Raw genomic sequence first — 12,632 nt, 5'->3', positions numbered from 1 at the left:
AGTGACGAGGCATGAACCCCCTGGAAAACAGGCCTCATTAGCTTTTCATGTCCAAAGAATTACACATTTATCCTTTTGTTTTTTCTTCCTTTTTTTTTTTTTTTTTTTAAACTGTGTTGAAGTACAACATAACTCGCTGTGGATGGAGAAATAATGTGCATGTGAACTGTGTCGGAGCTGATGTTGCACAGCAGAGAAGCACTAGGGAGCCTTAAGTTTGCCTCTGAAAAGTGGTTCAGGGTGCAAACTGAGCTGCAGAAGACTGCATTTTCAGGGAAACTGCTGCATCTGTATGGGAGTTTGAAACAACGATTGGAATCATTTTAAAAGCAAAAGTTTTATTTGTGAATTTCCCCAGTGTTTGGGGCTTGAGCAAGACTAATTTGCTCGTTGTGTTTTGGCCAAGTTCAACAGGCACAGGATTTCCAGTGACCTAACTCTTCTTCCTCTTTTCTTTGAAAGCCTCCTGTAGGATTTGTTGTCGCTGTGGCACGGAGTACATGGTCTCAGCCTCTGGAAACTGCATTCGCAAAGAGGAGTGTGTCCATCACTGGGGAAGGCTACGCAAGCAGAGGGGTAGGTTTCCTCAAAAGGGGCTCGCTCAGTCATGCGCTAGCTGTTTTCTGGCTCTGAACACCAAGGCTACGTATCCTTTGAGTTACCCTGGAACCTTTTGTGGCTCTTGGCGCTTGTCAAACTCGTGTGTGTGGCAGTTCCCAGTTTTGTCACTGGGTGGCCCAGCTCCTTAGGACGTAGCCCCACAAAAAGATGCTGTGGGATGGTGGTGTGGTGCCTAAAATGTGAATATGGGGCTGGAGCAGAGGTGGTTGATCTTTCAGTTTAAAAACAAGGTAAAAACAAGCCCCCAAAACATTTTTGTGGACATTGAAAGAGAAGTCTTATTAGGAGCCTGGTTTGTGAATGCTACGCTTCTGTCATTGCCCAAGAGACTTGGTTGAATTTATTTGCATTAAGACCTAGTTTGAACTTTGCTGGAGTTTTCCAACAAAGCCTCTGTGGTCAGTGAGTCTGCTGTGATGGGCAGATCAGTCAAACTGCTCTGCTCATCTGCGCCGTGGCTGGTAGGTAGCTTCTGGAGCTTTTGTCTGGCTGAGGTGGAGAGCTTTAAACACTTTAGATGGCTGCGTGTGAATCCGTAATTATTTGTCCCCTTTGTCTGACACATTGTTGCTGTGCTCATCCAGGATAAGTGTGCACTTGTGAGCTAAAGTTTAGGTCTCTTGTTGACAAGCCTCCTCTCTTTGACTCTTGTCTCTTGCTCTTTCAGTGCCAGGTGGATGGGAAACTCATTACAGCTGCTGCTCAGGAGCTGTGGGTTCACCGGGCTGCCAGGTTGCTAAAGTAAGTAATTGAGCAACACCTTTTTATTCTCAGTGACATTTGTCCTCTGTTGCATTGGTGATGGCTGTGCAGTCATTGTTTAAATCTTTAAAAGAATGGTGGCTCCCCTTAAGTGAAAAAACAAGTACATCTTAAATGTATTCAGCTATGCAAAGGTAGGAAAATTCAGTGTGGGGCAAGAAGGAGGAGCCTCAGTTGTCTCGAGTGAGGTGGTTTCATTTGTTCTAAGCAAATGCCTGTGTATTAAGCTGCCCAGCAAAAGGTCAGATGCAGGCTGCTTTGGGAGAACATTGAAGAAGTGAGAAATAGGGACTTTCATTTTAAAGAGCAGGCTTGGGGCCTTGAATTCAGAGCATCAGTACATTTTTTTCTCCCCATCTTTTCCTTTCCCAGATACCTGTGCTAAAGTAACTTCGTGCTGTATGGTGAATCCTTTCTTAATTCTCTGATTATTGCATGCCCTTTGTATTAAGGAGAGGAATTGTGCCAAGAAGCCTGTTGTAATCCATAAATGTTGCTTCTCCTGGGTGGGAAAAGGATCCCAGGACTAGAAAGCAGCATGAAAAACCTGCTTAGGAATTGAGTTCTGGCCCTTTGATTGAGCAGACCGCTCTGATGCCTTTGCACAGGTGCTTTTTTTTTCCTATAGGCAACTGAGAATTGGATTCCTAGCCTGGCATCATTGATGCTGTCTCAAACCATTGACTGAAGGGAACGATCTGTCTCTTGCCTCTCCCCTAGGTCTTTGGGCCTAGTCACTTGTTTCAGTGGCGTTTTTATGTTCAGCAGCTGCTGCACAGGAGAGGAACATGCTGCAGAGCCAAGTGAGAGGAAATCTAAAAGACTCATGTCCAGTGAAATGGGCTCCAGAATGAGTCTATTATAAGATGCCTTCTTGTCCCACTCTTTGGAAGACCTAGGGCAATACGGGGCCAGCAAGACTGACTGTAGGTTCTGGAGATGTGTGTCCTTGTCTTGGTCAGATGCTAGAGCTAGGAAATGAATTCTGGAGCAAAATTCAAGGTTTGTCAAAGTAGGAGGGACTGTCAGCATGTGTGCCCTAAAGGCCTGATCTGCCCAGTCTGAAATACGGATGGGGATCAGACAGGCTGCTACTTTTCCTATTACTTTTTCATTTGGAATTAGAATCTCTTTTTAATCAGTGTTCTAAAAAAAAAACACTGAGTAGGGAAGTCGGAAGAAATTGATGGGGCTATAAAAACATGACTTCTCTGCATGTTTTTGCATGGCTGTTGTAGACCGTAAAACCCCACGGCCTTTTAAGAAACATACAATCTCTCTAATAGCCTCTTACTCGATGAAGCATGTGCCAGTGCTCCAGGGCTCAGGCATCCTTTCACATCTGCCTCCTGCTTGCTGTTGTGCTGCTACAGATCACTTCATCCTGATTTTCTTGGTTTTCTCATCCAACTGAGCGAGTTTCACAGCATCCTGTAATGGTAGAATTAAGATCAGAATACCCAGCCTGCTCAGGATGAGAATTTGAAATGAGAGTTGGGATGTTTGGGCTAGCAGGGGAGCACAGTATTTTTCAGCTTTGAAGGAGGGCTTTGAAAACAGCAAATATGTGTAATCATGACACTCTTAAGTGACTAGATCTGTGGTTGTTAGAAGAGCATTTCTGAGTCTTTGCCTTGTCTTTTCCTTCCAAATATATTTGAGATGTGCCCGTTTGGGTTATGGTGCAGTTAGCAAGCGTGGCAGGAGATGGCAGAACAGAGCTGTGCATGTACCTGCAGCTGCCCAGGAGCTACGAGTGTGGGGCTGCTGTTCTTTGTGAGAACTGCGCTGGTTCTTTCTCTGCTCTGAAAAACAGAATCAACTTTTCTGTCCTCCTCTCAGGAGGAATTGGAGGGTTGCTGAGCATCAGCTATTGTAGCACAATGCCTGGATTTTTTTCCTCTTCCATTCTGTTATATTGCATTGCACAGAGAGGGAAGGGGTCGAGTTGAAGGGGAGAGAAGCATTTACTATCTGTTGGCTTGGTCATCTGCTCTATCCATTTGTTTAGCAAAACAATCAGATTCAGGGGCTTGGATGCAAAATTGTCTAGCGTGGCCTCTTGCTCCTGGGAAGTGATGAATCGCACAGCCTTTGAGCAATGTTGACTTCGGATACAGGGAGAGATCGGACTCCCTGTTTGCCCACCTGCCCGGTTAACTTCAAATGATGCAGTTCTCTCTACTCTGGCTGCACCTGCAGTAATAATCTGTACAGGAAAATATGCAAATCCCTGCTTTGGTTATCCTTCTACCTTCAGGTTTCAGCTTACAAGCACTTCTGTTCCTCACCTCTCCAGCCTTCCTGTCCTGGGATGATGCCAAGTACAATGTGGTTCCTTGTAGGGTGAGATTTGTGAGAAGCATGATGGAGGAGGCTGTGCCCAGAGACTGGTGTGATTGTGGGCAACTGTGTTAATACTTAGGGATAGAAAAACTCTGAAAAGGTATTAAAAAAACCCACTGGGGAATAAGGAAGAGATAGTGAAACCTCTGGGTGTGGTGCCGTGGTTTTAATTTCACTTAAAACCATGTTAGTGGACAAAGGGGCAGTTGCGATCTTTGCCTTGCTCTCTGTTGTGTGTTCCTGTTTCCTCACTGGTACAGTGATGAGGGTAATCAGATTAGTGCAATGATCCAGTTTAAAACTCCCTCTGCAAAGAAGGTTTTCAGACTGACCAAGTAGTACCAGTGCAGGTGCGGGGTGGGATCTGTGGCTGCGGAGGAGAGGAGAGAAGGAGTGCCTGTTGCAATAGTGGCTTAGCCTTGCATTGGCTTAAGCCACTCCTGAAACCACTCCCTGAGTTTTCCTGCTAGCTCAGGGAGCTTTTCGGTACTGAATCTTGTTGACCCTAGAGCTTTAGCAGGGGATAATGAGGAGTGGTTAGAAACGGTCTCCATTTATTGCCTCAAGTGCTAGAAGGCAGTAGCTCTTGTTTGTCTGTGAACTGTCTGGTTTTGGAATACAGGGGATTTTATTTGCAGTGTCTGGACACATTGATGTTTTCTTGTACTTCATTACACTAGACTTTCTCTTGCCATCTCTGGGTTATGATACACGTGATACTAACTGTGCTCAAACAGGGAGGTTAAAGATTAGCATCGTGCACTGAGATACCTTTTCCACAGTCTAAACCCTGACCCAGAAGCTGGAGTAAATCCATGTGAGACTTCAGTGTGAGCCTTCCCAGAGTAACTCTACTCTGAACTGGAAGTTGAAAGTTATTCAAGATCCCCATCTCCTAGTCCCTAGATGTAAGACATGTTGCTCCTATGTGAGCTGTCATGCGATGCCACTAGCTCTGATGTGTCTTTGGAATTGGGGTCACTTCTGGCTATTTTTGCCATTGTGGTGAACTTCTCAGACTCATTGCTAGGTGAACCTTATTCCTTATTAATCTCTAGAAATGATAAAAAAATTTTCTTTCGAGTTGGAGGTTTTGCTGAAATGGGAGTTTATGGATTCTTGTTCCTGCTGCCAACTGATGTGCCTTTTTCCCTCAAAGCAACACGTTCACGATGGGCGGAAGGAGAGCCTGGATGGCTTTGTGAAGACTTTTGAGAAGTTGCCTACAACTGATGGTTATCCTGGAATCTACGCATTAGACTGTGAAATGGTGAGTCTGGAACTGCAAGTCCTAATGGTAGAGGCAACGCACAGGCAAAATAAGGCTTGGAGGAAGGCCGAAGGTACAATACAAATGTCTGAAGGGAAACTCTGTCTCCCTACCGTCTTCCTTCCGAAAGGCTGGAAGCTTGCAGAAGGGGAAAAAGCCTGTTATGGCCTCAAGGGGACCTTGCCCCTTATCCATTGCCCATGGGAACGGCACGATCCAGTCTGCTTGTATGGAGAACCAGTGCTCAGAGTGGGGCTGATCAGTCCTGAACTCGGGGTGTGTGGGTGTCCTCATGATGTTATGGACTCTAAAATGTAGAGGTTCTGTTAACTTTTAATTAAACCTTATGAATTACTTTTGTCAGCATGTGCTTCATTTGGGAATCACATGTACCCTTGAAAAATGATAGCTAACTGGCCAGTATTAAACAGTGTATGTTGATCGGCCCTGCTATACTAGACCTACTGCGTTTTGGGAGCTGAAGCGCTGTGGTGAATGGTCCTGTAGATACCATGCTGAGGGCTGTGCTGTGGTTGGCATGCACTTCTCTTCATGTCTGGTGTGTTGCTTGCAGTGTTACACTAAGCAAGGACTGGAGCTGACGAGAGTAACCGTGATCAACTCTGACCTGAAAGTGGTATATGACACTTTCGTCAAACCGGACACCAAGGTGGTGGACTATAACACCAGGTAAGGACAGCCTTCCCTGGGTCAGAGGTCTCTTGCTCAGAATGAGGAAATTAGGGGGAACTGCTGGGGAACGCTTGCTGAGACCCCAGTGACTAGCACTTCCTAACGGCTGAAACTTTTTGGGCGACCTCTGATGACATCAGAGCCCTGGAGGTGTTCCTTTAGTGAAGGAAACCCTCCTCGCTGCTCTTGCACTGCAGATTCTCAGGGGTGACAGAGGAGGACCTGGAGAACACTAGCATCACCCTGCGGGACGTCCAAGCCGTCCTATTGAACATGTTCAGCGCAGATACCATATTGATAGGGCACAGCTTGGAAAGCGACTTATTTGCACTAAAGGTAACTTGCATGTCTTGCATTTACATCTTCCTCTAGTTCTTTCTTGCCCTGATGTCTGTTACGTGCCTTCTTTTAATTCAGAAAGTGTTTTATTTCCAAGAGCTAGAAGGGCACAGTAGGTCTGTCTTATCTCTGAGCCAGTGAGGCAGAGCTGGAAGAGCAGGAGGAGTGGGTGGCGTGTGCGGTACTTGCGGTCTCACCTCAGTTTTTAGTGATTGCTGGTGTCCAGTGAGACAGACCTCTCCAGGGGTGTCTGTGAAGGATGAATAGAGAGGGACTGGTTGTTAGGACTGATCTCAAATGATTTGCTGGTAACCATTGTCTGTGTAGTCAAGAACTATTGGTGTCACTGTTGGTGTCAGCATCCTTTGACTGCCGCGAAGGTGTACTCAGCCAGGAGGTCAGGCACTGAACAAGGTAGGCTCGGGGGTCCCCTCTGCCATCTGGATGTCCAGAGAAACTATTTTAGAAACGGGACAGAGCTCTTTTTCTCTGCCAATGGAGATAATTATTTGTGGTTTCTCTTCTAATTTTAAAACGCTTGTCTTCTCCAAGTGAGGCTTTCTGTCTAGTTTGCTGTGATTTGTGGTGGTACTTTGATGAAGCTGTTTTGACCTTTCATCTGTCTTTTTTCTTGTCTGGCCCTTGTCAGTCTGGTCTGAACATCTCTTGGCCATCTCTGCTCCTGTGTGAGGGAGGGCTGTGGTCTCCCCCTGCACTCGAACACACATCCCAGGGGGCTTGTCCAGGGTCACCAAGAAAGCGCGCAGCAGGCAGTTGAGTCTTTAGTCTACGCTCACAATGCAGAACTTCCTCCAGCCATCCTTTATCAGGCAGCTTCTTTGATAAAGAAGCTGCGGCTGCCAACTCACGGCAGTGGTTTGGAAGCAGGAGGTTTTAATGTCCGTAAAGCGCTTTACCTCTCCATGGCACTCTTTATCCCAGCGCCTCGGAGAGTTCATCATCATCATAAAAAAATTATTTACAGTTTTTTCAGCGCAAGATGACTGTGTTGGCCTCTTAGAGGCATGATTTTTCTCTTAGCTTGGCAGGCGCTGCCAAGAGTGTGAACCCGAGAGCAATATAGCAGAGCGTGACAGGCAGTGGCATGTCAAGTCATAATGTCTGAAGGCTGTGGCAGTAAAGACGACATCTCGCTAATGGCCATGGCAAGCTCCAAATGGTGATAGCATTTCAGTTTTTATTTAAGGCTATATTATCCTGTTTCCTCAGTCTTCCTGATCTACATAAGTAATTATCATTGTGCCTGGGTGGGTGCCAAAGTTGACTGCAGTGTAGGAGAGATTATCCATAATGTTGGCAGTTTTACACTCCAAAGAGCGTAGCAGGTTGTTTCTGTTACACTGCAGCTGTTCTAAGGCATTTACGGATCTGGGCTATGAAACTATTAATGCTGAAGTTACGAATTGTCACGGAACATTAGCTGGTGCCCAGGAAGAGTCAAGGCAGATGAGGAGACTGGATTATCACGGTCCTGTCACTTTGTGTTGAGACTCAGAGCAAGCCTTTGATCAGGGATACAAATACCGGATTGTGGCCCTAAACTCAGTGTGGGTTTGCCTTCATCCAAGTTCCTTCAGCTCCCACTGAACACACGTTCTTGGCCAGCAGAGGTTTAATCTCATTTTAACTCAAGAGTAAGAAATTAGGATTAAGGAAAAAAAAATCCGCTTTACCCTATGTTTATGTACTCTGTCGAATGTGGCTTTTGGGAGAGCTCTGGTTGCGTGTGGCCCCACAGGACCCCTCAGTACAGGATAGGTAGCATGTTGACTTGTTCAGCATCCTCAGCGCCTCCAGCATGATGACACTTCATACCTAGAGGACTGCAAACCTCTTGCCTCCGCTGTGTGCCCAGCCGCTTTGACCCGAACGTGGGACTGGCCAGGGCTTCCCTCCCATCCACTTCATAGTTCCTTATCCCCAGAAGTATGAGATCTGCTTGACCCATTTCATCCTGCGCTTGTTAAGCCGGTGATGGTTAAAAACTTCCTGTTGACTCTAATTGCTGACAGACTCTGGCTGGAATTTTTTGGATTGGTTTGCGCCTCAAAGGTTAGGCATTTTCCCTAGAAGAAGCAAAAATCTGCTCCCACGGCAGTGTGATGTACAATTTTGATTCTTACGTGCTTTCTGCAAGCTGTTGAAAGGGTGTAACAAGTTTTGTGTGGTCCCTGGGTCCTTGGCTTTGTTTTCCATTGTGATAGGTACCCTCAGAAGTATGCCATCTTCTCCAGGCCAGGGTACTAGGGATTAATCTGTCCCATTTGAGTTGTAAGAACTGAATAAGCCCTGGATTTCTGCTACTTTGTATGGGGTAGCCAGGGCTTTGAGGGCAGCTGCGCTGGCTGGCAGAGCCCTGGGAAGTAGGTGTGCACATATCCTTTAAGGGGGAGTCATCTCTGACTCAGCCAGAGCTTCTTGCAAGACTGGTTGGGTTGGAGCTTGGTGATAGCATTACGCAGAGCCTGAAAGGCTGACCAGGGTATTACTTTAGCATGGTTAATGCCAAGGAATGTCTGACCCTGTGGGAGAGGGAAAATAAGCATGTTTCTTTCCTGTTCCCTCCCTCCAGCTCATCCATGGCACAGTGGTGGATACTGCAATCGTCTTTCCCCACCGGCTGGGTTTGCCTTACAAACGGGCTCTCCGGACGCTGATGGCAGACTACCTCAAGCGCATCATCCAGGACAACGGTGAGATGAGGGAGCAGCTGAGAGTGAGGGTCTTGCATCCCGTCCCACCTGGATGCAGGTTCCTTGGACCTGCCTCCCTCCCTGCTCTCCCCCCCCCAAGCCCCATCTCTCCCTCCTGAGCTTTATTTTGCATAGTGTCTGCCCGTAGCTGTGAACGGGACGGCCTGTGAAGTCTCTGCCACAGACCTATTTAGCTTGAAGCCTGTGCTGAGGGCTTGCAGCGCTTCCATCTTCCCTCTCTGTGCTGGGTGGGGACCAGGGACGTGGAGGTGGAGTAAGACGGCCAGGAATAGCTCTGTCAAGGCCATGTCATGCCCTCCCTTCTCTCTCTGGCAAACTGAGATTGGCATTTCCGTTTGAAGCATGGCACATTCCTTTCCACCTTCCTTGAGCACATTGTAAACATACCGCTGAGGAAATTGAGGTCTCTCTGACCAGCTACTCCCTAGCCTCAGGGCCTGCAGAGCAGCAGCATTTCATTCCTTATTTAAACAAGGGAGCAGGCTCAGAATGAAGTCCAGCAAAAATGTACTTAGTGGAAACTCTTCTACTTTCAATCTCCCACTGGTTCACCGTGTGTCCCACGGTTGCACCCATACTCGCAGCAGCAAAGGGCAAGTGAGCAACTGGGCCAATAGTGTCAGACAGGACTTTCTTTGAGAAGCCTCTGTGGTTTTGTACAGGTGGCCCCTCGATGGCAGAGGGGCTCGCTGGGCTGAGGTGTTAACTGTGGTCCTTGTCTTTCTGTCTCCAGTGGAAGGGCATGACTCCAGTGAGGATGCCAGAGCTTGCATGGAGCTGATGGTCTGGAAGATCAAAGAAGATGCTAAAGTGAAACGATGACTTGCGCTTTCCTCTCTCTCCTGTTCCTCCTCCACCTCTTTGAAGCAGTGCAATAAATGCTCAGAGTAACACTGTCCACCTGTACGCGGCAGCATGCTACCCCAGACTCCCCATGCACTCACAGGTATCTATGAGACTTAAGGACTGCTGCTGGCGCAGATGAACGGCACCAGCTCACTGCTTGCGGGTCCCTGTGTCCAGGTAGTGGCTTTCAGATCCTTTTGACTCCACCTGAGGAATACTTTGTGATACAGCAGTTGCCTTGTAGGCATGGCAAGGCGGTTTTGGATAGCGCAACCAGAGAGAAACTTCTTGGTTCCTAGGAGAAGCTTTTAGAGGTAGGTTGGATACATATGGAAGGATCTTTCTGGTTCAGTCAAAGGCAGATCTCTTTTTTTTTTTCAAATGCAACTTAAACTGCCTCCGTATTCCAAAGCAGGTAGCTTCCCCTCAGTGTTTGGAGAAGGGAGAAACGGAAGAACGCAGGGTAGGAAGCTGTGAAGTGAATGGGTTACATGGCTGGTGTATGAACGGCAAGCAAGGGGTGGTGAGAGTCAAGGATCAAGCCATCTGGAAAGAGATCCTAGGGCGGACCCATGGCAGAAGAAAAAGCCGGAGCTGGGGGAGAGAGAGAGGCAGCCTATGAGAGGGTGCGGAGGGAGCAGCAGGCTGAAGAATGAGTTGGGGTCAGGGGAGACAACAGTTACTATGACCCAGGTGATCTCTGGTGAGTGCTGGTGTCCCAGTTCTGCGATAGCTGGAAAAGGGAGAAGCCACAAGTGTCAGACCTTGCCCAGACCTCAGGGAGCCCCTGGCCAGTGCATGTAGTAGTGACACAGGGGACAGTGTGGCTGTGACAAATCAGGCTCCCAGAGCCAAGGGAGGACTTGCAGCCTTCCAGGGCAGGAGCCATGGTGGGGTGGAGAGCGGTAAAAGCAGGCATGGTGATTGCTGGGGAAGGCAATTCCTTTCTGCAGGCCAGGACAAGCTGTCCTTCCCCTTGCTGCTGAGCTTCCAGTGTGTCTCCAGCAAGCTCATACGTAGGGATCAAGGCTTGGGGGTGACCTGGGTGCTGCTAAGATGGCACCTAAGGGTGCCCCAACAGTACTTGCAAGCATGCAGGGCTCCCCACCAGTTCATCCCTGATAGCAGGGACTTGATGCAGGGAAGATCAAAAGCAATAGGTGAAAATGTTCTTTTAAACTAGTTTACATGTTGGATGTTTTAAGAAGAAAAGCGGAAGAGCCAGTTGTTGTCTCTGTTTGGCCTCCTGGACAAAAGCAACTGTCGATAGTTTCTCTGTCTCACTTGCAGCAGCTCAGGCAGTGATGCAGGTGGATTGCAAAGGCTCTGACGGTCTCTCTCTGCCTGCAGGGTCTCTGGCAGGGCCCCATTGCTTTGGGGAGAACAACAGAGCTGAGAGAAATGGTCCCTAATTTAGACGTTCTCCTTTAGCTGAGGTCCAGGTAGCATCTCAGCACAGTTGCAGCACGGGAGTGGGGCCGGGCAGCTGCTGGGTTTTGTTTTCTATCTATCTGAACCAGGCCAGGCTCTCAGCGGGGCCCTCACACCCCTGTGGGTTCAGCCAGGGGACATGCTGCGTGTCCCCCCAGCACGTCCCTCTGAGCTGTCCCTCCTCCGTGCCCTTGCTGGTGAGGAGGAGTGCTGGTCCGTGTGCTGTGTGCCATGGGCCGGGCATCCTTCTCGGGCCAGTTGGCCTGGGCAGCTCGGTGCCTGGCCCCAGGTCTGGTACATGGGCAGGTCTGTGCTCGCTCAGCCCCAGGAGCTTCTCCCCGTAGCGTCGCTGTCCTTAGAGGTGAGGACGTGGTGTCCGGTGCTCTGCCAGGCTCCCTGCTGGAGCCACCAGGAGGGATGGGGGACTGCAAAAGCTCCTGTTCTCGCTGAGCCCTTCTGCTTTCTCTGGTGGGCAGTGACGAGGTCCCAGCCTGTTTTTTCCCAAAGTTAGGGCTGTGCAGCTCCCTGCGGCTTTCCCAGCGGTTTGTAGGCCATGTCGTGTCAAGCTCTCCCTGCAGCCTGCCTTCGCCAAGCATTGCGACCTCCTTCCCTGCTTTGGGGCTTCCACGTGGAGGAGCGCTGGACACCTTGTCTTGTCCCTCTCTCCCATTGCCTGCTGTCGCAGGGAGCGATGCTCTTCTCATCCTTCTGCCCAGGCCGTGGGGGAGAGGTGGAAGGTTCAGTGCATCCTAACCAGGGAAGGAAGGTTTGTTCCTGCTTGTGCCTCTTCCCCTCAGCAGACCCCATTTATCTCCTCCCCTGGCTCAGTGATGGAGTGTACCCGTAGCAGCCCACCACGCGCTGGGTCCCCGTCCCCTCTGCAGGTAGTGATGCTGCTTTAGACGGAGCAACCCTAGGAAGGAGACCCGAGCGTACGGCTCTCCTGTCTCCGCAGTGAAATGCATTACTGTAGCTGTGTTAGGTCTTCAAGCCAGCTCTTGACGTCAAGGATCTCCAATATTGGATGCAGTCCCAGCTCCCCCAAAAGCCAGCGCCTCTTTTTCTCCGCGGATGTGGCCCATGTCCATCTGGTGTGTTGGCATCCTCCTCGCTGGGCTGAGGGAGCTGAGCTCGGGGAAAGGTAGAGCATGGGCGCAGTGCGTTTTCCTCCAGGTTTAAAGCCCGAGTCTGGCCAGGTGAGAGGGGATCTCGGTCGTTTCCCCTTCCTTTCTCCACTGCTCCTGCGCGGCTCAGCTGAGCCCCTCTAAAACGGGGCCGTGGCAGGATTGCCTCGTCCTTGCGTGGGATGTTGGTGGGAAAGGAGACACTCGCTCCCGGCTCTGCATCCGAAGTACCATTTCCCTCCGAGTCCGAGCCCGCGGCACGTCATCGGGTGGGCGGTAGAGGCATGCGACCCCCGCGCTGTCCTTGGCCCTTGGCAGCACCGTCCCCCGTCCCCACGCCGGGCACCGCAACGCTGTAAAACCCGAGTTGATAGTGTAAGGTCGGCGAGAGGTTTTTGGGTTGTATATACATATTGTAACCTGTAACTTTTTGTAACTGTTTTTAATAAAAGGGTGTTGACTAGA

General features: G+C 49.3%; 1 protein-coding gene across 3 annotated transcripts in view; it reads left to right on the top strand.

The window, feature by feature from the left end:
• REXO1 (RNA exonuclease 1 homolog) overlaps positions 1 to 12,632 on the top strand; it is a 43,215-nt gene extending 30,583 nt beyond the window's left edge. For all 3 annotated transcript variants that reach the window (XM_064497205.1, XM_026111195.2, XM_064497206.1), the window contains exons 10-16: positions 463 to 576; positions 1,289 to 1,362; positions 4,889 to 4,999; positions 5,574 to 5,689; positions 5,890 to 6,028; positions 8,625 to 8,745; positions 9,500 to 12,632. In XM_064497205.1, the coding sequence (XP_064353275.1) occupies positions 463 to 576; positions 1,289 to 1,362; positions 4,889 to 4,999; positions 5,574 to 5,689; positions 5,890 to 6,028; positions 8,625 to 8,745; positions 9,500 to 9,588 (764 nt within the window). In that variant the 3' untranslated portion in view covers positions 9,589 to 12,632. The remainder of the gene's footprint in view (positions 1 to 462; positions 577 to 1,288; positions 1,363 to 4,888; positions 5,000 to 5,573; positions 5,690 to 5,889; positions 6,029 to 8,624; positions 8,746 to 9,499) is intronic.

This window comes from Dromaius novaehollandiae, chromosome 25 (assembly GCF_036370855.1).
Source record: "Dromaius novaehollandiae isolate bDroNov1 chromosome 25, bDroNov1.hap1, whole genome shotgun sequence".
Taxonomy (NCBI): domain Eukaryota; kingdom Metazoa; phylum Chordata; class Aves; order Casuariiformes; family Dromaiidae; genus Dromaius; species Dromaius novaehollandiae.
The sequence above is the reverse complement of the archived record's forward strand: the minus strand, read 5'-3'. Positions and strand labels throughout refer to the sequence as shown.